We start from the raw sequence: 25,625 nt of genomic DNA, 5'->3' as shown, positions 1-25,625 counted from the left end.
ACGGTATACCTAAAAGAAAGGCATATTTGTAAAATGTTAAGGCAGAAATCACCATTCGCATGTGTACATGCAGTCAAATCGAGTTGCACATCCTCAGATCACTTGCTTTAAACTGAATATTCTGACATCTATCAGCCCTAATGTGATGTGAAACTTTTTTCCTGGTATGGAAAACAAGTTATCAAAATTTTGCTCTTTTACAGCACTTTGTGAGCACTTTGTAACTAAATTATATAGAAAGGGATTTTAACCCTTATGTCCTTGTATGATAATTGAAAACTATACCACTAGACCACAGGCCATGTTATCTCCTGAGAAGTAAGCCAGAACCATAATTGGTGTCACAGAAAGAAGTAAAATCTTTCAGAAGATAATGGAAGATTTGGTTTAAGTCCTTTTTGTGATTTCTCTGGAACAAAGGTCAAAGAGAAAGGGAGCACATTTTTTTGTGACAGGTATGTGTTAGTCAGCAGCTAATGGAAGGATAAGGAATACTTACAATTTCCTTAAATAACTTACATTCTTTAGTTCACCCAAAAAATGAAAGATTTGAATTAGACCGCTTGATTCATATTGATTATGTTTACAATGACTTTGACTTTTGAATGTTTTGAAGCAGCAAAGTTTTGGTGGAAAGGACTTTTAAAGGTGGGACATAAGTATCTTGTAACTGGTCTGCAGCGTGGATGAGAAGGAATAAGAACTCAGAATAGTATTTCTTTAAACTTCATAACACCCAGGAACAGGGAAATGAGAAATCGCAAACCACTAGACGAGAACCGACAAAAGACTCAACATAAGTTTACAAGATGAATACAGTGACTGACAGATGACAATTAACCATAGAAACAAATGAGGAGATACAGTAATAAGTAATCAAGGAAACAAAAACTAAATAGAGCAAAGAAACAGGAACAAAGGTAAACAAAATAAATATATAAAAAGTCCATAACCGTGAAATCTGGCAGGTTTCATAAAAAATATGTTCATTTGTGTTTCAAGGTGAATTAAAGTCTTATCGGTTTGAAACACTATACATTTTTTGGGGGTGAATTAATAACTGATTAGAGAATTCCGTCGAGTGAAATATTCTATAGCTTATTGCTATAATCATATTGATTAATAATATGGATTTAGTTCACAGTGCCTTTGTGAACGTTTTTAAGAATGTTTTAGTAGCCTACAATGGGCTGTCAATAGAGGGACATAAATCTTCCAGGTTTAATTAAAAATATCTTAATTTGTGTTTTAAATATGAACAAAAGTCTTATGGCTTTGGAACAACATAAATGGTCATTTAAAAATGTGGATGAACTAATGGGAGATAGTTGTGCTGATACAGTTGATTTTTTGTTGATTTTTGTTGGACTGAGATGAAACATGACCTCTACTATCTAAAAACATTTATGTTGTATCCCTTAAAAAGAAGAGACACGTGTGTCTATCAGTTAAACAAATGCAAGAAAAGAAATAAATTTTGATAATAAAACAGATATAGATAGATAGATAGATAGATAGATAGATAGATAGATAGATAGATAGATAGATAGATAGATAGATAGATAGATAGATAGATAGATAGATAGATATGGTAAAGTGAAACATCTTTAAATTAATATATTAACTGTTCAACAAATTACCTGTTATCAACCGTTTCCTGCACCTCGCACGGGAAACGGTGCGGTCCGTCACGTGGTTCTCCCGGAGCGATGCCCCATATGAGAATGAATCTATTCTCACAGATCCTTGCACTGCATCCGAAGATCACTCAGCCAGGAATACACAATAGCCTGGTACAACAGTATACAAATATTGACGGTACCGAAGTTTGTGAGCTCATAAAGCAGAAAAGGATCGAATCAGACTTGTCTGGGTGATTGGACAGTCCCATCATTGTGTTCTTGCGCTTCATCGCTTAAAAGTTGGAGCCGGTGTCTACTGACGGTTATTTTCGTGTTTTCGGGAAACATGTTTTCAAATGCAACAACGATGTTTTTTTCTTGTTAAGACATGCGTGCTGACTTGATAAATGGCTCAAGCGTGCTTCAAATGTAAGCGCGCGTAATCTGACTGGAGTCTGTGGACGGGCTCGCGCTTCTCTCGGCGAACTGGAATACATTGTATTAACGCGAGCAAAACATCTGCCGATGATTGGGAGACAGCAGCTGAAAACTGAGAGAGGAAGAGCAAAGCCTGGAGCACAGAGAATAAGCCTCGTATAGCGTTAAACACACGACAGCACCTGTCCTGGAGAGGACGGAGGACTCTGGAGGGTGAAAGTGGACGTGGACTGGACATCACTGTGAACCTTCACGCGGGACAGAAGAGAGATAGCGGAAGAAAGAGAGTAACGGGCTCCGTGATGGCATCAAAGTGGTTTTTATGTCCCTGTCTATTTTGGCTGTGCGTGACAAGTAAGACTACTAGTTTTTCAATAACACTTTTTTAATATATATAAGGCTATGGTTTGTCTTATATATTCAGTAAATTAGTAAAGACAGCACATGAACTAAGCATGCAATACTATTTATTACAGACATTGGTAACAAGGTGTTTTTTTATCCTTTATCCTTTGTACCCCTCCTTCCCAACCCCCCCCCCCCCCCCTCTCTCTCTCTCTCTCTCTCTCTCTCTCTCTCTCTCTCTCTCTCTCCTAATGGATGCATGAGTTATTGAGGGACACGTGCATAGAGAGACTTGTTGATTAAGTTTATTGATTTGTTCATTAAGTGGGTCAAACACTATTCTTTTTGTTTCCATGTTTCTGAAACTTAATAGAGGTGATAAGTAGTTTTCTACACTGCTTCAAAATACCTTGGATATAATGCTTGAGTTGTATGGACTACTTTTGAAGCTTTAACAGGGCTTTTTGGAGATTGAAGGCCCCTGGTCCCTATTCACTTTCACACTTTCATTGAAGAGAGCAGCATGCACATTCTTTTACTTCTCCTTATGTATTCCATGCAAGAAAGAAAACCATATAGGTTGGATTTTTTATATTTAACATTTGAACCACATATGAAATGAGTTTGATTTTGTCAAACACACACACACACACACACACACACACACACACACACACACACACACACACACACACACACACACACACGGACAAACGTGTCATTATATACAAACATTTTAAGAACCTGCAGGTATTGTTGTGAAAGTATTTGAAGTTAAGACATTTTTCAGGCTAAATTATATCTTTATAGGTAGTCCATCCATATAGACACTTTTTATATAAGTTGAAGTAAATTAAGTAAAAATAGAGGTAAATGGAAGTGCAATGTTATCACAGAATTCCAGAGTGCACATGTACAATTAATAATACAATAGTTTAAAAGAAAGAAATAGTTTAATCTTTTTACCTGCATGGCTAAATTAAATCAAACATCACTAAACTTTTAAAAGAGTCCTTTTCCACTGCAGTTCTGTATCGAGGCATTGATTTTGGTTCATTTTATAACACGCATTCTGTTTATTTTATATTAAAAAATATGGTCCATGTCTTTGTGACAGTTTGTGCCCAAGCAAGACAGAAAAACGTATGTACAACATCCGTATTTTCAAATGATCAACCGTATATGTTACTGTTATATGTAGCAGTTCAGAGGATACAGGATTAAGATCGATGTGCATATATAACTTAATAAAGATAGCATGTAATTTGGATTTATTTGCTATCTTCATTCAATTACATCTGCACATTGAGGAAAAAAAAAAACATAAGATAAAATGAATATGTAATATGAACCAAAAAGCAATACAGAAGAGTAACCATAATATCAAGAAATTTGTCATGGAATTACTGCCAAGACTTTGAGTGAACAGTATGTGAAATCAATTTCTAAGATGCAAAGAACATGCTATATATATATTTGTGTGTTTTTGTAGTTATGGTTATGCCTGTGTAATATTATTACTATACTTTAGGAGAAGACCCATAATGTGAGGGATGAGAGCACTTAACCCCCACTAACATCCATTAACACAAGAGCAAGCATGACAAAAGCACACAACCTCTTCACAGTCAGTTCACATCAATTACAGCTCAACGAATAGACAAAAACACACACCTATAGTGTAAATCACACCTATATGATTAATTTCATCTTTAATTATCATCTCTTTCACAACTTGTTGCTTATGTTGATGTATCTCTTACAGCAACAGTGTCAGTGTTCATTAGTGCTTAGTAAACCAATGCCACTAAACAAATATTTAAAATAAATATGTTTGTTTAAAATATATATATGTTGTTTCTACTGTATGTTACGAATGCTGAGAGATGAGGCAGAGAGAGAATCCACTTGCATGCACATTTTTAATAACAAAACTCCAAATGAATAGACAGGAACATCTGACCCAAAACATGAACACGGTCCACCATGAAACAAACAAAGCACAATAGAAACACAAAGATACACAGGTGCAAACAGGCTTAACAGGGTACAGAGGAAACGAGACACATCTGGGGATCCTAATCAACATGAAAAACTACAATGAACTACAAACATGGCTCTAGGACAGGAAATACAACAAAAGTAAGACATGGGGAAATAATGCTCATTTATAGATCAGTTCGTCGATAAATGAATGCGGGAACGTCTGTTTTAATGTCTGTAGGACCTATGGCCGAGGTCCTGACCACATTTTTAACAGCAAATAAAACCAACCTATCTGATCGTAGTCATGGTAACCAAAGACCTTTCTTGCCCTTGTTGGGGGGATGGGACCACAGATCCCAGAGTGAGTTTTAAATATTATTTGTTAACTGTAAAAAATGATTGTGTCTGATTTGTCTCAGTCGTTATACAAGACATGGGGAAATTACATTCTACATTATTTTGGAGATTACATAAAAAATATATTAAAAACTTTAATGTTGCGATTAAACACAATTAATAGAGTTTTTTTTTTAATTGATTGACAGCACTAGTATAGATGTTTTTACATAGCACTGTATTTAAAAAAAAATACCTGCTTGTAATTATGGTACAGCTGTAATTAATTTCTATAATTCTTTAATTACACTGTTGAGCTTATCCCTTAACACTTTCTTAAACCTAACTATACCATGAAACAAATCCATAACCTTATGTCTCACCTCAATAGCAGCAAAAATATCAGCACCCCCTATGTGTGTGTGTGTGTGTGTGTGTGTGTGTGTGTGTGTGTGTTAACCACTATTAGAAGTTGGTGACACGATATTAACAGCATTTAGTTTCAGTCTTTGAATTTGATTAGCTGAGTGGCGTTCCAAGAGTTTTGATGTACAGTCCAACAACACTGGGAGTTTTTACTGTTTTTTACTGTATCAGTCTGCCTGTGAATTAGAGGTGGAGATTGTTTTGTTACTCTCTCAGTTTTTATTGTTACACTAGTTGGTGGTGAAATGGGCTGAATTTTAGGAACATGATTCATTCCAAAACTCAGATTTATTCAGGAACAAAATATCACTTGTATTTAATTAAACATGTTGGGTTTGGTAAGATTTTTTTTAACGTTTTCTCTTATGATCACCAACACCAAGGCTACATTTATTTGATGAATACAGAAAAAAAAAAAAAATATAGCTTTTCTATAAGCAATAAGACTTTTATCTTGACGTCAGATGAGCTGCATTAAATTTACAGTGACATCACAAAGGACCGTCTAGCCTCCAGGCTCGTTGGTCTAAGGGAATGATTCTCACTTTGGGTGCGAGAGGTCTCGGCTTCAAAACCTGGAAAAGCCCTGCGGTTTTAGAACGAGTGGCAGGAGCAGCCAATTGGATCCTTCCTTTGCAGCACTAAGTGTGAAGTCCCTGCAGGTTGTGTTCATCTGTACTTCATTTTAGCCAAGATTTAATCAGATGACAAGAGTTTATTATACATTGAAAATGTTTGTGCAGCTTAATATTTTTGTGGAAACCATGATACAATTTTGGATTTTCTGATGAATAGAAAGTTCAGATTTATTTAAAATAGAAATATTTTGTGTAATTATAAATGTCTTTACTGACCTTTATTTAATTTAATTTCATCCTTACTGAATAAAAATGTTATGAATAAAAAGTATTTCATTAGAAAAAATCTTACTGACCAAATGGTCTATTACATGGAACAGTTCGTATCTCTTCCTTTTTTCTAGCTTTGTTCGGAACAGACAATATTGTGTCTAATGTAAATTGTAAAATATTAAAGTCTTGTTTATTTATAAACATGCTCATATTTTTAGAAGTGGTTTTGGGTACTGATAACTGCATTTGAATCCACTGCAGCTCATATAGACATTGAAATACTGAAAAATAGAATCAATAAAATGGATATTAGGCTTTGAATCAGATGCTGCTGCAGATGTTTTGTCTGTCTTATGACGCATTGGCCAACGCCTGGAAATGGTGGTCAGAGATGGGTCTAAGATTAGAGGTAATAGGTCATACACAGTCATATATGGCTTTTGCATTAGAATATCGTCCTTGAAGACTGAGTTACAAAAAAACTCCACAAACTGATAAGTGGATCTGGACTTTCTGTTGCTTAAGGAGACAAGCCATCCAAAATGACTAAGGCTCAGCATAGCCTCAAAAGCTCAGAGGTGTGTGTGTGTGTGTGTGTGTGTGTGTGTGTGTGTGTGTGTGTGTGTGTGTGTGTGTGTGTGTGTGTGTGTGTGTGTGTGTGTGTGTGTGTGTGTGTGATCTCTTCTGGTGTGGAAAGGATCATACCAATCGAGTCTGACACGATCTTGGATTCATGACAGGAACTAGGTGTGTGTGTGTGTGTGTGTGTGTGTTTGTGTGTCAGTGTTCTGTTTTGGGAGGAGGAGTAGAGAGTAGAGTCACTGGAGATCTTATCCCACTTGCAGTGGGAAGGAAATGGCATGTGTTTGTGTGTGTTTTTTTGATACAGTCTTGGCAAGTCATTGTTTTGCCATGTCATTGGCACACTCCCTTCACAGCATTGGTGGGCTTATGAGTTATGATGGGATAAGATGCATAGTAAAATTATTCTGACATGTTTGTGTTTTTTGCTCTGCAGTGAAAGCAGATTACATGCAGCTTAGCAGACATTTTTGACCTTTTCATGATATTCTCAAAACTTAAGAACTATATATATATATATTAAAAAAACAACTGTAGAGATGAATTACTGCTTTGTGACTTAATGTCTTTCGATGAATATCTGATATTTAATGACACAATTTTAAAAGGTTTTGGCAAACAGCATTGAATGCGTTATATCATATATCAATTTTATAATATGTGATCAATTTATAATTATTCTTCTATAATTTTTTTGCAAAGCAGTCATAATTAGCAGTCATAATTTAGTTTATTTATAGTAATTTATAAATAGTCAATTTAACACAATAACGTGCTGCTCAGACTGTTGAAATCAGATGTCTGAAATCCAAGGATTTCAGAATGATCTGTTTTTGCTGATTGTTTTCAGTAAATGGTCTCACAATCTTTGATCAAGGAAAGTTTGATTAGTCATGATATGACCCATTTGCCATTTATTGATCTTCAAACATTTCTTTTTTTCTCCCATGTGGATCTGTTTGTGTGTGTGTGTGTTTGTTTATGTTAGTGTCTCTTGCTGCTGATGCAGAGGAAAGGCTGGTAGATTTTCTGCTTGGTCCTGAGCGCTACAATAAACTTATCCGGCCTGCGGTCAATAAGAGTCAGCAGGTCACTATTGGCATCAAAGTCTCTCTTGCACAGCTCATTAGTGTGGTAAGTGTTTCTCACTCACTCACGCACGCACACACGCACGCACATTCGCACGCACACACACACACACAAACAAACAAATACGCACACACACACACACACACACACACACACACACACACACACACACACACACACACACACACACACACACACACACACACACACACACACACACACACACACAGTTTTTCATTTCTATCCTTGTGAGGACATTCCATAGGCGTAATGGTTTTTATACTGTACAAACTGTATATTCTATCCCCTTACACTGCCCCTATCCCTAAACCTACCCATCACAGGAGACATTCTGCATTTTTACATTTTCAAAAATATATAATTTAGTATGTTTATTAACCCATTCCCCTCATGGGGACCGCTGGCTGGTCCCCACAATAGAGGTGATCTCAGGTTTTACTATCCTTGTGGGGACATTCGGTTCCCACAATGTATAATAAACCAAGCCACACACACACACACACACACACACACACACACACACACACACACACACACACACACACACACACACACACACACACACACACACACACACACACACACACACACACACACACACACACACACACACACACACAAAATATTTTAGACATTGAGCATACAGTAGTATCCAGGGCAACTTAAAAAAAGTTTATATAAATATGAATTTAAATATTAAAAATGTATTACAAATTTAAATAAATATTATAAAATGTTCTTGCTTTAAACACTTTAAAGCATTCAATGTTCATGTCACAAGCACACAATTGCATTACATCCATGGTGCAACAGAAGAATGCCCATGACACATTAGAGACTTTAGGTACATTCAGAGTGACAGGTAAATTTACTTTGACACTGTGTTCTAACCAGGCATAATGTCACAAAGTGACAAGCAACACAACAATGTGCTTCTATATTTGTCCGGTTACATTCTGTATCTCCACCCACTGCTAAATTTGTTCTGCTTATTTGTTCAACTCTGTGCTTCAGACAGCTGTATATTTAACATCAAATATATTCAGACTGACTTCCACTCTTTATGAGGACGCTGGAACCCTGCCACATTCATGTCTGATTAGGACAGTGTAAGTGCTCACACGGGCGATACAGGGTTGAGTCTGGATTGTGTCATATCCTCATCATATCCAAACAAATTTCTCTCATGAATCTCTAGATGGCACAAGCCAATAGCTCAACCTGCTTGGAATAAATTGTTATCTATAGTGCACAGCTGATTGGTTCCTGCTGTATCAGTATCCAACTGTATCAGTAGCCTGCTGTATCAACCTTAAAATACAGCACTTGGTTAGCATTTTTGCCTTAGCAGTGCAGCACGCTTTCAGAAACCCTCCACCTTCCCCAGCTCCACCTGTATAGATCTGCTACGGTAATTCATGTACAGCAGCATGTCTTACTTTCTCACAGCAGCATGTCGTGTATGTATTGGCAGTAGCAAGTCCCGTACTTGCTCTGCTGCAGCAGCAGAAGCAATAAAAGCAGCAGAGTAGCAGATCTATTCTGCCAAGACCAAACATGTCAGCATTGCCATACCCATTACCATGCCAAACACTCCGAGAGTTGTCATGCCAGAAACCATTTTCTCTTCCTTTTTCTACGTTGCATACAAACTGGACTGTCAAGTGATTACAAATGTTAATCATATTAATTACATGATGTGCGTGGCGATTAATTAATCTAGTTAATCGCAAATGAATCACATCAAATTTGCATTCAGCTTAGAAATTACCGTTACGGAATCAGACGTTTATTTGGACAACAACTGAGCGGGTGAACTGGAAGCAGGTGAGTAAGAAGTGCAATGATGAATCGGAGAGTGGGATGCTGACAGTGAATGGAATGTATCTTCTTATGGATCGTTGATGGAATGTTGATGGATTGTTAAAGGCGTGAAATGCAGGATTGCTGGAGACTTTGAAGACACGGAGGAAGGACGAGACACTGGGAGAATCACACAGAGGAAAATGGAGACAAGACGCTGGAGATAGATCGCTGGAGAAGTCAGGTAGGTCGTTGCAAGATAAGGTAAGTAGTCCTCTTCATACAAACGAGACCGGACAGTGAACTATGTGTGCTTGTCACGAGATGCACACACAAAAGGTAAGGTACACGTGCAGTTTAATGGGGTAATCAGAATCACAATCCAGCCTGGCAAAAGGTAAAAATCCATACAAATATTTTACCAGGTCCATGGAGGGGAACAAGAACAGGAATGGATGGCTTTCCATCGGGCGGCCAGGGCGGAGCAGACTTCCCCTCGGGCGGCCAAGCAGGAAGTCGAGGACTCTTACGAGGCCGTCTGTGAAGGTGAAACCCCTCTGAAGACCGGCGGCGAAGACGAGACCCCTCTGGAAGTCTGGCAGGCGACGGGTCAGCTGGGCTGAAGACCGGCCAAGGGTCCGTCAACAAGGCAACAGGAACAGAAATCGACTGGGCCGCCGACAGGACACGGGGAGCAAGAGTCGGCTGGACCATCGACAAAACACCGGGGACAGGAGTCTCTGGAAAGCCGGGCGCCGGGGAACGGCACAGTCTCTTGGGCGCCCGTAAGCGAACACTCTGGAAGGTCGGTTGACGTAGACTCTGGGGGGTCGCTCTCGGGGGGACGAGACTCTGGAAAACTGCACGTCAGCTGGGACTCTGGGCTGGAGCTCTGGAAAGCTGCACGTCAGCTGGGGTTCTGGAAAGCTGCTCAGTTCAGGAAAACTGGTCTGCTCTGGAACACTGGTCAGCTCTGGCAAAATGGTCAGCTCTGGAAAAATGGTCAGCTCTGGAAAACTGGTAGCTCTGGAAAGCTGGTCAGCTCTGGAACGCTGGTCAGCTCTGGAAAACTGGTCAGCTCTGGCTCTGGAACGCTGGTCAGCTCTGGAACGCTGGTCAGCTCTGGAACGCTGGTCAGCTCTGGAACGCTGGTCAGCTCTGGAACGCTGGTCAGCTCTGGAACGCTGGTCAGCTCTGGAACGCTGGTCAGCTCTGGAACGCTGGTCAGCTCTGGAACGCTGGTCAGCTCTGGAACGCTGGTCAGCTCTGGCTCTGGAACGCTGGTCAGCTCTGGCTCTGGAACGCTGGTCAGCTCTGGAACGCTGGTCAGCTCAGGCTCTGGAACACAGGTCAGCACGGGCTCTAGGCTGAAGAGAGGTTGAAGCGGGAAATGGCGTCAGAACCCATATCGACCACGTCCTCTCTTGCGGCCTCCACGGGTCCCAGGGAATATGGCTAGGTGGGTTTCCTCAAAGGATTGCTTGTAGACGGGGGTATCTGCTGAACAGGGATCCATTGTGTTGATGGACGGGAGGTAAGGGCAGCTTCTAGAAACAGTACTGGATCTTTCCCTTCCAGCTTGACGGCTGGCTGCCATGGTCTCCTCAGTCCTTTGAGCACATATGGCAAAATACGCGAACAAGGTCATACAAGTCCCTGACTCTCCTCCTGGTAGAGAAACATCAGGACTGTTATAAGCAGGCAAAGGGGTAGGCCGGGCAACAGACAGGCTGGTGGGTGAGCCATTAAGAAAACAATCTAACCTATCCTTGATAACATGCATTTTTGGATTGGAGCATGCTGATAAGGTGTAGATGTAGCCAAACGTGCCACAGTCTGATCAAACTGTGCAACCCTCTCGGAAAAAAGACACCTCTCTGCTGGGTCCATGACGTTCAGGTCATTCTGTGCAGTTTAATGGGGTAATCAGTAATCACAATCCAGCCAGGCAAAAGGTAAAAATCCATACAAAGACAGTCCAAAACAAGAAACGAACACAGAAGTGCAAACTGACATTAAACAAAGACTCCACGACAATCACTGAAACAGACAGGGTATAAATAGACAGATACAAACAATGTGAGAGGGAACAGCTGTGTGCAATGATCAGTGATGAGTACAGACAAGGATTGTGGGAAATGCAGTTCATGATGTGGTGGTGACGGTATGGGGAAGAGACCTTTAGTGGACACCCAGGGTACACCAACCAGACACTGTGACAGTACTTTAGTAGTGGTAGTGAGGAGGGTGATGATGAGGTGCAGGTGTGTGTGATCAGAACTCAGGTGAGGGAGACGGTGATTTTGTTGAGGGCATGGTAATCAATACAAGGCCGCAAGCCTCTGTCCTTCTTGGCCACAAAGAAGAAACTCAAAGCAGCAGGGAATGTAGAAGGGCGGATGTAGCCTTGTTTGAGGAGCTCTTCTATATACTCCTCCATGGCCTTCTGCTCGGGAAGTGAGAGGGAATAGATATTCCCGTGGGGCACTGGCTCACCCGGAATCAAAGGTCGATGGCGCAGTCCCATGGCAGGTGTGGAGGTAGCGGAGAGGCTCTCTGTGGGCAGAAAATGTTGCTGAAGGGGGCATAACTGGTTGGGATGTCGACAGATCGCTGGAGAAGTCAGGTAGGTCGTTGTAAGGTAAGTAGTCCTCTTCATACAAATGAGACAGGACAGTGACCTGTGGTGAAGTTGTTGCTATAGTAATGGCAGTGATGAGGGTGATGATGAGGTGCAGGTGTGTGTGATCAGAACTCAGGTGAGGGAGTGCGCTGCGATTGGCTGTTGAGAGAGCCTGGCAGATCTGCAACAACTATCTGTAACAACTCCCTTTATTTTTTATTAGTAGGGAAATATGATTTTTTTTATTTTTTATGAAATTATACCCTTAATAAGAAACTAAAACTGCCAGTAGCTGTTGGTAAATGCCTAAATGACTAAGTCATTGAGTCATTCATTCACTTGATTCGTCTTTATGAATGGGCCATTGAATCATTGGTTCACCCGATTCGTTGAAAACGCAGATTCATTCAGTAATGAAACACCACTGTGTGTTGCTCAAAGACGCACAAAAGTTCTGCTGTAATTTATAGGTAATTTAATTTGCAAAATTGAGCAAAAACAAACTATATTGTGTCTAAAATATAACAGTATTATGATATCACTTTTCTAACTTAGTGTGAAATGTTGCTGTTTGAGCATAAACAACATCAGGAAAGTTACAACGCTCAAAGTTCAAAGCAAAGGAAGATATTTGCTTTTAAAGAAAAGGACTACAACAAACGGCTGGTATGGACTACATGACATTCCTCCGGGGTTAGTGACATCCGCAAGCCTAAAAAGCACATAAACCTCAGCCCGGGAACACGCAGTCCATGTTGAGAAGAGGAAAAGTTGTTGTATAAGAGTACGTGAGTCAGCTCAAACTTTAGCATCCATCTTTTCACATGCAATAGAAAGTCACTCTGTGTGTATCTCACAACAGTTCCTATTCGAGCGATTTATAGATTACCATGACAGAATATCCTAATTGAAGATAGTTAACTCCACATCAGCAACATAAATTCATCAACTAACCATTCAGAGACGTCCTGTTGCATTCTACATGTTGTCACTTCTTCCTGAGTCTCTCCATATTTGTCTGACTCTGTTTTAACATTAAAGACAGAACAGTTTCTGTAATTTTAGTGTGTCTGTGTGAGGTAATCGCAGCTGCTAACACACATGAGCTCTTGAAACCCCGCCCTCTGCAGCAGCTCATTTGCATTTAAAGGGCCAGGCACAAAACTGTGCGTTTTTGCAAACCCTCAAAAAGTGACAACTTTAACGTGCTATATAATAATATCTGTGGGGTATTTTGTGCTAAAACTTCACACACACACACACACACACACACACACACACACACACACACACACACACACACACACACACACACACACACACACACACACACACACACACACACACACACACACACACACACACACACACACACACACACACTGACACACACACACACACACACACACTGGGGCCATCAGAGATTTATTTTACATATTGTAAAAATGGCATTTTACCACCCCAACCAACTGTTGTATAAAATCAATATCACATTTGCTCGTGCTATTCGGGACAAAGACAGCACTCGAGTGATACTTGTTAATCATGTCATGTGATACTGCTTTATAATTTGTTATAAATATGAGACAAAAACTTATACAGGGCTTGCCCAAATGTCTTGATTTTTAGGGGCAATTAACTGCATTCTATAGTATAGGCTACATCAAGCAGTGAGCTGTTGCCCTGCATCATGTTTGTCACCAATCAACTGTATGAAGGTGACAGCCCTAATACAAACACATTCAATGTTCTGTTCTTTTTACAGAACGAGAGGGAACAAATCATGACAACGAATGTGTGGCTGACGCAGGTAAGCTCACTCTCTATGTCTGTGCACTCATCTGGACAGTGTTATAAAACACAGTCAAATGAGCTGTCCCATACATGAGTGCAAACACGGCACGTAGCAGATTTGAGTGGAAATTAAATCATAGTTCACTTTTAGGTCATTTCTGTTGCATGATGGAAAATCCTGTTTAACCGAGTGAATGCATTTAGCTGGTCTGTTTTAAATAAATGTTTTCATTAATTTCAACAGTATTTTCAACCCCATTTTACTTTTTCTGTAGGAGTGGAATGACTACAGACTGATGTGGGATCCGAATGAGTACGATGGCATCAAAAAACTACGAATACCATCGCAACACATCTGGCTCCCTGATATAGTACTCTATAACAAGTATGCCATATCTGTGACCAGTAGCATACTGTGTACTGTATATATAGACTTCCATTCAAACATTTGGGGTCGATAAGATTATTTAATGTTTTTGAAAGTCTCTTATGCTCACCAAGGCTGCATTATAAATACAGTAAAATAATAATATTAGTAAAAAATAGTTTAAAAATATTGTGAAATATTATTTCATTTTAAATTGACTGTATTTAATATATTTTAAAATGTAATTTATTCCTGTGATGACAAAGCTGAATTTTCAGTAGCCGTTACTCCAGTCTTCAGTGTCACATTGTCCTTCAGAAATCATTCTAATATGCTGATTTGCTGCTCATGAAACATTTCTTAGTTTCTTAGTATAATCAATGTTGAAAACGGTTGTGCTGCTTAATATTTTTGTGGAAACCATAAAGTATTTTTCTTTTCAGGTTTCTTTGATGAAAAGAAGGTTCAAAAGAAAAGCATTTATTTGAAATATGTATCTATATCTATCTATATCTATATATCTATATCTATCTATTTCTATATATAGCAACAATGTAAGTCTTTACTGTCAGTTTTGATCAATTTAATGTAATGCATCCTTGCTCAATAAAGAGAAAAAAAAATCTTACTGATCCCAAACTTTTTGAACAATAGTATGAGCACAACATTAAGCATTCTTTCTGTTAGATGACTAGTTCAGAAGATTTTTTTGCAGTTTATTTTATTTATATTTTATGTAAATATTGATATTATTATAAATTATATATAATTATAACATATCAACTTAAATAATAATGTATATATTATTTTCTTTACAATGAAAGATGCATGCTGAAAATTATAAAATAACTACATAATTAAAACACTTTTGCTGGAAAACGATCACATACTGGCCATTCTCATCGCTAAGCACTAATATACTGTATATCATAACATCTGATGAATTGATGTTTGATTAGTAATAGCTTGGAGCAGTAGATTTGGAAAGAGTTATTAGTACCTTACTAACAACTGTGTTCACAGTTGTTCCCAGCCATAAGCCGTGTAAACTTTTGGGATGTTTTGAGGCTTTGATGCAGTCACTGTTTAGTGACAAACTCAATACAACAAGCAAGCTGTCACTGTTCCAAGAGACTGGTTAATTATGCTAAAGATTTGCCAAAAGCAAAAGCAGTTGCCTCCCTTGTTGCTGTTATTTCAGGTCGTTCACGTCTTCGCTCTTGACAAAGCTCAAAAGAATGAAGGAAAAAAAAGAAAGATGAATGACATGCAAAAATGTTTAAACTGTTTGATCTAGGTCAGATGTTTGTTCCTAGTGGAAGCATTGTGTCTTATATAATCCCCATTTTAGCGGATAAAAATGGAGGATGCACTTGCACATGTTCATTGCTTAAATGGGTAAATTGGGTGGGATGAGACTAATTTGCTTAAGAGGCATTTCCTCATGTAAAGAGACACTGGTGCATGTAATCCTTTGCTAAAATAAGCATTGTGTGTCTATGCTAATTTTAATTAAAAAGCTGTACACTAATAATTTTCAAAGGGCACAGAGAAAAAGAGAGATCCTGGATTAAAGATCTGTTAATTAATGCACATTAACCAGGAACTGTGTGTGACGAGGAGGCGTTCTCAACGTCTCATATATATGGGGTTTTCAAACTATGGGGCTGCAAGGAAGTGCATGGGAAAATTTGAGAGCAAAAATATAAAGATGCTTATAAAATGATTAGGGCAATCAAAGTTGTTATTTTATACACTTGTGCTATTAATTTAATCATTTTTAACACACCAAATTTTATATTACTACAGTTTCATCACAATTATGTTGATTTGACAGCTGCAATTAAAAAATAATACTCTAATAGTGGGCAAAAAAACTTGCGCTATCTTAATACGTCAACTTAATACCATATAAATATTCTCCAAATAACATGTCAATAATTTGCTTTAGTACAACTTTTAAGAGATTAACTTAAGTTAGAAATTAAACAATATTTAAATGAAATATTTTTTCACACAGTATAAAAGGTTTTTATTCATAAAAAAATTAATTGCTGCCATTGTTTTTATTTTTAACAAGGGGGTTTTACACAGTATACACTTAATCTATATTTGGAATGTATATTCTGTTATTTTGCAGTGCAGATGGCGTGTATGAAGTATCATTTTACTGCAATGCAGTTGTCTCCAACACCGGTGACATTTTCTGGCTCCCTCCTGCCATCTACAAGAGCGCCTGTGCGATTGAAGTCCGTAACTTCCCCTTTGATCAACAGAACTGCACGCTTAAATTTCGTTCCTGGACCTACGACCGCACAGAACTCGATCTTGTCTTGACGTCTGATTTTGCCAGTCGTGATGACTACACACCAAGCGGCGAATGGGATATTGTGTCGCTCCCTGGCAGAAAAAACGAAGACCCCAATGACCTCACATACCTGGATGTCACATACGACTTTGTGATCAGGCGCAAGCCTCTCTTCTACACGATTAACCTCATCATTCCATGCATCCTCATCACTTCTCTTGCAATTCTGGTTTTCTACCTTCCTTCAGACTGTGGGGAGAAGATGACACTTTGTATTTCAGTTCTTCTGGCTCTTACTGTGTTTCTGCTTCTGATTTCGAAGATCGTTCCGCCAACATCACTGGCTGTTCCATTAATAGGGAAGTATCTGATGTTTACGATGGTGCTGGTCACATTTTCTATCGTGACGAGTGTGTGTGTGCTCAACGTGCACCACCGTTCTCCATCAACCCACCATATGCCCGAGTGGGTCAAGCGTGTGTTCCTGCATAAGCTTCCTACTTTCCTTCTAATGCGACGGCCGGGAAGGTCTAATGTACGGGAGAGGTTTAGAAGGAAACACCAGCAGAAATCGTTTTCCACTGATGCAAAGAGCATAAGGTTGGATGGAGACTCATTCTTCTTAAGTGATGACCCTGGACGTGTGTGTGGGGCATGGAGGGTCGGCGACCTTCCTGAGGGGTCAGGCTTCAGGCAGAGAGTTAAAGTCAGACACGACCCAGATGTGGATGAGGCCATCGAAGGTGTGAGGTTCGTTGCTGAACATATGAAGATTGAGGATGATGATGAAGGGGTGAGAAGGGTTTTGAGTATGTTGATTTATTGACTTATTGAGGGTGCTTTCACACTGGCAGTTTAGTTCAAATAAGGGGACTGTTCGCATGAAATATTAGTTATGTGAATGCTGTCTTGCGGACCCAGGAGTGCACCGGAATATCGAACCTAAGACTATCTCTAGACATCCTTAGTTCAACAAAGCACATGTAGGGGATGACAGTGATGATGATTTACCTCGAGCGTGCACTGTAATCGTGCACAGTTAGTTAAATTAGAGTGCCAAATGAATGGTTCAATCAGCTGTCTCCTCAAAAGAAGCCGTCCTTACACCGTGTCCTAACTAGACGTGACATGCGATAAAAGGTATCTTTTCCATGTTAATCAGAGTTTTGTCCTAACCAGTCGCAACGGTGACACACGACGATTCTGTTTTCTATTTTCTGCGAGGTCGTGGCTGGAACAACAAACACCAAGGGCCCTATCTTGCACCGAGCGCAATTGACTTTGAACACCGACGCATGTATCATTCCTATTTTGCACCCGCGCACAGCGGACTTTTCCCTCCACAGACGCACATCGGTAAATTAGGGAATTAACTTGTGCTCGCGGGGGCGGTTCAGCGCAAAGAGGAGGCGTGTTCCGGCGCAAAACTTTCCTGGTGCTATTTTCCAGTTTTAGAAAGCAATTTCGCCACTGACCAGGAGAAAAACAGTCTAAAGACAGTGGCGCGTTGCGCGTTAGTGATATGGTATTTTAAGGGCGCGTGCTTGGCCATAATGTAGCATGTTAACGCGCATCCACTTTGATTCTCTAATATAAACAGACGCAGCAGTTTTCATTTTTGCAAATCATACATTATTACAAGGAAAAATATTAACACACGAGGGAAATCATTGTTGTGCCCGTAAAGATGTGGAAAAGATCTATCTAGATTTAAAAAAAAAAAAAAAATCTAGATTAGGCTACACATTTACCCAAATTATACGCCTGTTTAACCGAAGCTAATTTGGGTGGGTTTCTCCCATCATCCCCATTGTCACTTCTCTGTGTTTTACGGCCCTGATGAGAACGTCGGATATCCTTGGCGTGCGTCTGGCAAATCCGCCGATATAATAGCAATCCGCCATGGAACAAGCGCGCCTGCTCTTAAAGGGAATGTGAGACGACGCTCTGATTGGTTTATTTCACGTTACGCCCAAACCACACCTATGAATAATGAAGCTACTTCAGACCAACCCATTTTAGATTTGCGCCAGGCGCAAGAGTCGTTTATCCCGCCGGGAAAATAGCAACAGCGCCGGGATCCGCCCACAAAGTTACTTGCGCTTTGCGCTTTGACACTTGCGTTTCAGATCGTTAAAATAGGGCCCCAAGTGTGGTAATGATAATCTCCGGTAGGCTACTGTTTATGTTCTTTATTTAAGGTTAACAGCATGTAATGTGACTTTGAATATCATTTAGTGCTCAGGTTTGTAGCCGTAAAAGCAAAAATGGATAATTCACCTCAGATCTTGAAATGAAACACATGGAAACAAGAACATTCAAACTGTGAACAAACAAGTGTATTCTTTGACAAAGATTGTTTTAGTAGCTCAGTATGCATTTTTAATAATGTTTAAATGGTGTAATATTTGTAAATTTGATTATGTAGGCTACTTATCCATTTTCTTGCGAGTGTCATCAAGATTACTCTCTGGTGCTGTGCACTTCCCACGAGAGCCCGCCTACATGCTGTTCTAAATGGCTGTGGGTTTTGATTGATTTTGACGCATCTCGTAGTCGCGTAGCTTCTGGTGTGGACAACGCTTTGTACGAATTCGTACGAGTGATTAAAAGGTGGCTAATTTGATTTGTATAAACCCACGTGGTGGTTAGGTTTAGGGGCGGGGTCAGGGGAATGTCATTTGTATGAATTCATACGAATTGGGCAACTCGTAAAATATGTACGATTTAGCAAATTTTTTACTAATTCGTACGTGTGAGGTCGTATGAATTCCTACGAATTAGCCACCTCGTACGAATTGCCGTGAGATCGTGTTGGTGTGGACAGGCAAATTGCTTGTCGCTGGAATCTTATCGCGTCTGGTTAGGACTTAGGAGGACACGGTGTTATGCGACGCCCATACAGCAGACGCAAGTTTCAGTCACTTTTTTCTGCATAATGGCACCAAATTAATAAAAAAGAACTATATATTAACCTGCTTTCTGTCTTCTATTATATGCCTTCCACGGCAATCACACTCGTATTCAGACTACAGCAAACGTGCCTAGTGTGAAAGCCCCCTAAATTAATTGATTGCTTGTAGTTTGCAAATTTTAATTAGACAGAACAACCAGGTGTACTTTTCTCAGAGGTGTAAAGAGTACTAAAAAACATACTTGAGTAAGAGTACAGATAACTTACAGCGAAAATGACTCCATTACAAGTTACCAATTCTAATATGACTTGAGTAAAAGTTTAGAGGTTCTGATTTTAACAGTGCTTTAAGTATTTTTACTCGTACTGAATGTAGGCTCAAAGATGCACTAGTCAATACCTAAAACATGCCAATGAAAACAAGAAACAGTTGATTTGTAAGGAGAGCAATCACATGTTTATTATCTAAAGTCGAAATAAAACTGAACATTTCAATATTGCAATTGACACAACAGCCTCTTAAAATTCTACAAACACTTGAAGTCTCAGTTAAAGGGCACCTATTATGACATTTAAAATGTTCCTAATGTTGTTTAGGGAGTCCCCAACAACATTTTTACATGCATGCATACATGAATCGTTCAACGACTCATTTTCCAAACCCCTCCTTTGCGCGACGCTAATCTGCGTTGATTGGTCAGATGACCCAGCAGTGTTTACATAGATAATACTTATTGTTTAACACGGAGTACAATGATGCTTTTATCAATTAAATTGTGTTATAATAATTATTATAGTCCACTGCTTTGTAGTTTGTAGTAAAAAACTAAAAATAAGATAAAGAATGTAATGTTATGTTAGCGAGCATAGCCCAGAGTTCATATTGTAGAAGCACAATCAGTCTTTGTTTGCATTAGCCCGATGCATAAACATAACGTTTTTACAAAAAAAAAAAATGTAGTTACGTTACTACGAGGTATTACTCTATTCTTTAAGACAACTCCGAAAACAACGACAAACACTTCACAAATCTCAATACAATTGTCATTGAAGACCTAGAAGCTAAACGGTGCTTACACAACAAACAAAATAATTATTAAGCATGCTACATAAAACATAAAAGCAACAATTATTAATAACACTTGCAGGTTGTGATACGGAGGAGGAAGCTGATGCAAATACACTTAGAAATGAACCTTCCTTCAATATCAGCCGGCTCGCGAATCCCAGTTTGAGTGCATTTAAAAAGCAATCGTCTTCAAAATGGCGCGAGCAAAGCACAAGGCTCGGACTACACTTCTGTGGTATAGTTGTATATATGAATTGTAGCCACTTAGTCTTCAAATGCTCCTGCTTGGGCAGATGAAAAAAGTTTGGTTTTGAGTCGCACTGCAGAACACAGCGTCTCGTCGCCCTGATGTTTCCCTGCTGGCCTTGGAGCGCAATAAGGGGGCGTATCGTATTCAAATAACTTGACAAGTTGACGTCATCTAGTCAGAGAAAAAGCTTCGGTCTTCTAACGATTCATAAAAATGACTCAGAGTCGACTCTTACTTTTGAAAGACAATAGCTTTATATACGGTGCACTTTCATATTTCAAACTTTGCAGGATGTTTTTGTTCACTTAGATCTATGTTGCACACTACATGAAAGGTACATTTCAAAATTCCATAATAGGTGCCCTTTAATCTTGAGTGCTTAAAAAGGGCATAAGTAAAGCAATATCCTTTAAAAAGGTTTCTTCAATATAACGGATAAATAAAACATTAAGTAAAATTAAATTGTCAAAGCCTATTTGCACTAAATGTGCTGGTTTCGGCCTCATAACCAGCTGCAGCCATGTATCTCCATGCATCTCATGTATGAAACACCTGCGATTCACAACTAAGTGCTAATGAACTCACATTTGCGTAAAGTAGCCTTGTTGACAAGTTTGGGTGAGTAAGGGCAAAACGTACAAGGTATAGTACCTGCAATGCCCTGTAGATAGTTATATCACTTCTTTTGCAGCAGAAATAAACTGCTGCAGAAAAAGTTAGGTGCCTTGCAAAATGTAACGAGTAATTGCTCTACTCATCACAAATGTACTGGAGAAAAGAGTAGGCTACATAATAGGGCCTACTTATTCAAAAATGTACTCAAGAAGAGAGTAAAAGTTAATATCTGTGATTCAAACTACAAATTAGCCAAAAAGATACCTAAGTACAGTAACTAATCTACATTTACTCAAATTAGTTGTTCAAACCATGTTAATTACTTTTGTTAATGATGTCACGCAGGTAATAGTAACTTCTGCATATATTACTTCAATGACTTCCCCTAATTAATTAGTTTGAGATCAAATTAATGTCAGATTATTGCTGATCATTTTTTATTATTCTCTTGATTATTGCTGTTTATAATAATAATTAATTAATGAAATCTGTTATCACATTTTGTTTCTTTAGTATTGTTGTTTAATATGCCACTTGTTAGACAGCATTTATGCTTCCTCCCAAAAGACTGTAACGTTTTTTTTAAAAGTCTGTGTAAACACCTTGTACAACAATGTGTTTATAAATATTTATTAATGAAATTAATTAATTAAATATTTATCCCTTACATATACCAAAATAATCATTAATGGAACCAATAAAAAAAGTTAATTCTTTACAATTTCCATCCCTAGACATACGTCTGAAGTGCGGGACAAAATACCAGGCATGAAAACATTGTGCTAAAACACGTTCAAAGCTTACTAATCCACTCAGGGTTAAGCTCATCCCTGATTCCCTAATTTCCTCCATGACTATGCATACATGTAGTTGTACTTAATGTGTTTTTGCTTGTATGTGTCATGCAGATCATTGAGGACTGGAAGTATGTAGCCATGGTGATCGACCGGCTCTTCCTCTGGATTTTTATCCTGGTGTGTGTCGTCGGCACACTCGGACTCTTTGTTCAGCCTCTCTTTCAGAGCTACAACACCCCCGTGGCAGAGGAAGTGTGAGTCACATATTCTTTCTCTACACCTTCTCTTTAATTCATGATAGAGGAGTGTTTGGAGGCCAATGCCTTCCGGAGTTTTGTAAACTTCATATGCAATTTAACAATAAGGTCACCTTCAATTTGGTAAAGTTTTCTGATGTTTACTGATGCACCTGCTTCTTTTTCCCCCTCTCTTTCTTTTCCCATGGTGTTCTTCTCTTTCCTTTGTCGTCCTTTTGCAGATATGGGGATTTCTAAAATATCTGCTGAATGATCCTGTGACTTTTGGACAGAACTGTTGACCGAGTTTTGACATATCACAAACACAAATCCACATTATTGTTCAGCGGAACATAACCATTATGGGGCGAATTCACTAAACTGTTGCACCACTTTAGCTATGGTATTTCTGCGCAAACATGAATCTTTATTCACAAACCACCTGCAATCCAGTTTAAGCAGAGGTGGGTAGAGTATCCAAAAACTGTACTCAAGTAAAAGTACAAGTACTTCTAGAAATATTTACTCAAAGTAAAAGTAAAAGTAACAATCTTAATAGTTACTTGAGTAAGAGTAAAAAAGTATCCAATGAGAAAACTACTCAAGTAGTTAGTTACTAGTTACTTCGGATCATAGGCCGATATATATGATATATATATAAAACATGATATTATTTAGATATTTTTTATTTAAATGACTATTATTATCATAATTAGATAGGCTATCTTTGCCACAAAAACAGAAGAGACGAGCATTATTTCTGCCATCTGTAGCCCGAAAATCATTGCCTGTCCTTTGGTTTGTATAATAGTAACTTATACAAGTTGGATTATTAGACAATGTCGAAATATAGTGTATCTGCAGAGTTTTGCATTTAAAGGCATGTAAAGGGAAACATTGACACAGAGAAGAAAGAGTTAAAACTCTTCATGTACTCGAGCTGACCGCTAATGAGCATCTGAACACAAACGACGATCAAACGCACATCGACGGATCTTCTTCTGTCTGTTCTCCAAAATGTAATCAAATGTATATTTCTGCAAGCATGTTTAAACTGGTCAACAGTGTCTAAGGCAGGCAAAGGCATTCGTTTTCAAGTTGAGTTCGCACGCGACTGCGCAATACACACACATTACCGCGGGATGGCGGGTGTTCATTTCATATGTGGACAATGGTAGCTTATTTATTGTATAAAGTAATGTGTCCAAAAAAAACGGGTAATGTCATACTTTGAAGTAGTGCTATCATATCGTAATAATCTGTTTGGTTGTAAAATGTATTACCTGAATGAAATTAAATCGAATATCGTCCTGTGGAACGATATTCCACAGGATATCGTCCTCAGCATACGAAGATAATAGAGATCTTCATCGCTGGCAAAAATTATGCATTTGCAGATTTGCGTTCACTTGACTGTACTGTAGGTCCACAGCCACTTCATCCAACGCTCTTGATGTTCTTAAATCTTCCTGTTACGACTCCGAGTCGAGTGTGAATTGAAAGCGCTTCAGACGATTCAGTGCGTGCAGGAAACTGAACAGATCATACAAACTGATTCGCGAACCGATTTAGACAGATCTGCCCACTTGTTTGATGAAGTCTTTGAACAGAATCGACTCAAAAGAGTGATTCATTTGTGAATTGAGCATCGCTCATGCCCAGAAAAAAGATACAGCGCGCTTGGAATAAACTACGCATTTAACAACACGTATTGCATTAAAATAAAGTAACGAGAGGAACATCGCTCAACGTAACGAAGTAAAAGTACCGTTTTTTTATTAGAAATGTACTCGAGTAAAAGTAAAAAGTATTTAAATCTACTCTTAAAAGTACAATTTTTCCCAAAAAATACTCAAGTAAATGTAACGAAGTAAATGTACTTCGTTACTACCCACCTCTGAGTTTAAGCTGGTACATAATAGCATTTTGTATTCAAATGTATTGTTTTCTGTGCTAACCACCTTTCTATGCAAATGATTAGGCTTCTTATAGAATGTGTATTCGAAAATGAGCGCTGTGTGCCTGGTACAATTAACGTTGTGCTATTATCGACCTTAGAAAGCAAGTTGTAAACAACTTTAAGTAAACACAGATATTTGTTTGCATTTTCTATTGAACGTAATAGCAGTAAATTATCAAATTATGATTAATTGGAGTAGAGTGCTATAATAAGCCGGAAAATCAGCCATTACCTGATTTGAATAATTCCTTGATGAAAATGAACCCATCAGCTGGTTCAATTCCTTGTTAGTGAATTCCTCCCATGTGCCACATGACAAACTTTGCCCACTACACTCTCAAAGCTACAAACCAATGATCCTGTCTCTTTAGTTAAGAATTTCTCATTTGAACAATATCATCTTATGACAGCTGTCAGTGCCACTTAGTCGAAATCTTTGCAGCCAAATTGTTGTATAACTATAATATTTATATGTTTTATGTAGTGTTCACTTTTATATTTTTTCAAGGCACACATTCACTTCTATCAAAGAAGGTTTACAGGGTTTCAAGAGCAGGATGATTATCAGAGACCTTGATACAAGGACTAATTTTCTAAGATGTTTTTTTTTTTCCTTCTTGCTTGACACACAAATGCATTGACACACAAACTGTAGTTCACTCAATATTGTTTGATATGAACATTTGATTAATGGCTGTGAGTGGTATTCTGGAAATGAATCACATTTTAATTGCCTTAAAAGAAAGTTTCATGCTGTGATCGAAAAGCACTTCACCACCACAACATTATGATCAATAGAATTTTCAATCTAAGCATTGTAATTATAAAAATAATCCAATAAAACTGTTTTTCCTTCATTTCTTTCAGTGTTACTTTTTATGTGAACGCTTTTTTCTTTATCTCACTTTCTCTGTTCTGTTCATTCTCTTAATGCACATTCAACTTTTATGTCCCATCTTTGAATCGAGAGAGCCCAGAGTACATAAACTTTAAATCCCTAGACAATCCTCCATTATTGACATATGGGTTATATTATATGATACATACACCGGTGGGTATTTTTTCAATGTGTCCTCACAGTTACTAATACAGAGACAAACTTTTATCCTTTTCACTGATACTTCAATAACATGCAGGTGCCGGGTAACAGAATGAGATGCCTTTGCTAATCTTTTCTTTAACATTAGCATGGA

At 38.6% G+C, this 25,625-nt stretch overlaps 1 protein-coding gene across 2 annotated transcripts; it reads left to right on the top strand.

The window, feature by feature from the left end:
- The first annotated feature begins 1,697 nt into the window (after nt 1–1,697).
- chrnb5a (cholinergic receptor, nicotinic, beta 5a) lies at nt 1,698–25,288 on the top strand. 2 transcript variants are annotated; one of them, XR_013798021.1, is made up of 8 exons: nt 1,741–2,414; nt 7,575–7,720; nt 13,888–13,932; nt 14,192–14,301; nt 16,424–17,384; nt 22,348–22,490; nt 22,715–22,936; nt 24,381–25,288. XR_013798021.1 is itself a non-coding variant. In XM_079615917.1 (7 exons), exons 1-7 carry the CDS (start codon nt 2,363–2,365, stop codon nt 22,728–22,730), a joined length of 1,473 nt encoding a protein of 490 aa, XP_079472043.1. In that variant the 5' UTR covers nt 1,698–2,362; the 3' UTR covers nt 22,731–25,288. The 2 variants fall into 2 exon arrangements, 1 of the variants encoding a protein (XP_079472043.1); XM_079615917.1 differs by having other exon boundaries at nt 1,698–2,414; nt 22,715–25,288.
- Nucleotides 25,289–25,625: the final 337 nt, after the last annotated feature.

The sequence above is a fragment of the Phoxinus phoxinus genome (assembly GCF_949152265.1).
Source record: "Phoxinus phoxinus genome assembly, chromosome: 6".
NCBI lineage: Eukaryota > Metazoa > Chordata > Actinopteri > Cypriniformes > Leuciscidae > Phoxinus > Phoxinus phoxinus.
The sequence above is the reverse complement of the archived record's forward strand: the minus strand, read 5'-3'. Positions and strand labels throughout refer to the sequence as shown.

Coding starts and splice junctions, on each gene's coding strand:
- chrnb5a (XM_079615917.1), top strand. CDS start 2,363: ATGGCATCAAAGTGGTTTTTATGTCCCTGTCTATTTTGGCTGTGCGTG. Junction 2,415..7,574: donor ATTTTGGCTGTGCGTGACAA/GTAAGACTACTA, acceptor TGTTTATGTTAG/TGTCTCTTGCTGCTGATGCA. Junction 7,721..13,887: donor TTGCACAGCTCATTAGTGTG/GTAAGTGTTTCT, acceptor TTCTTTTTACAG/AACGAGAGGGAACAAATCAT.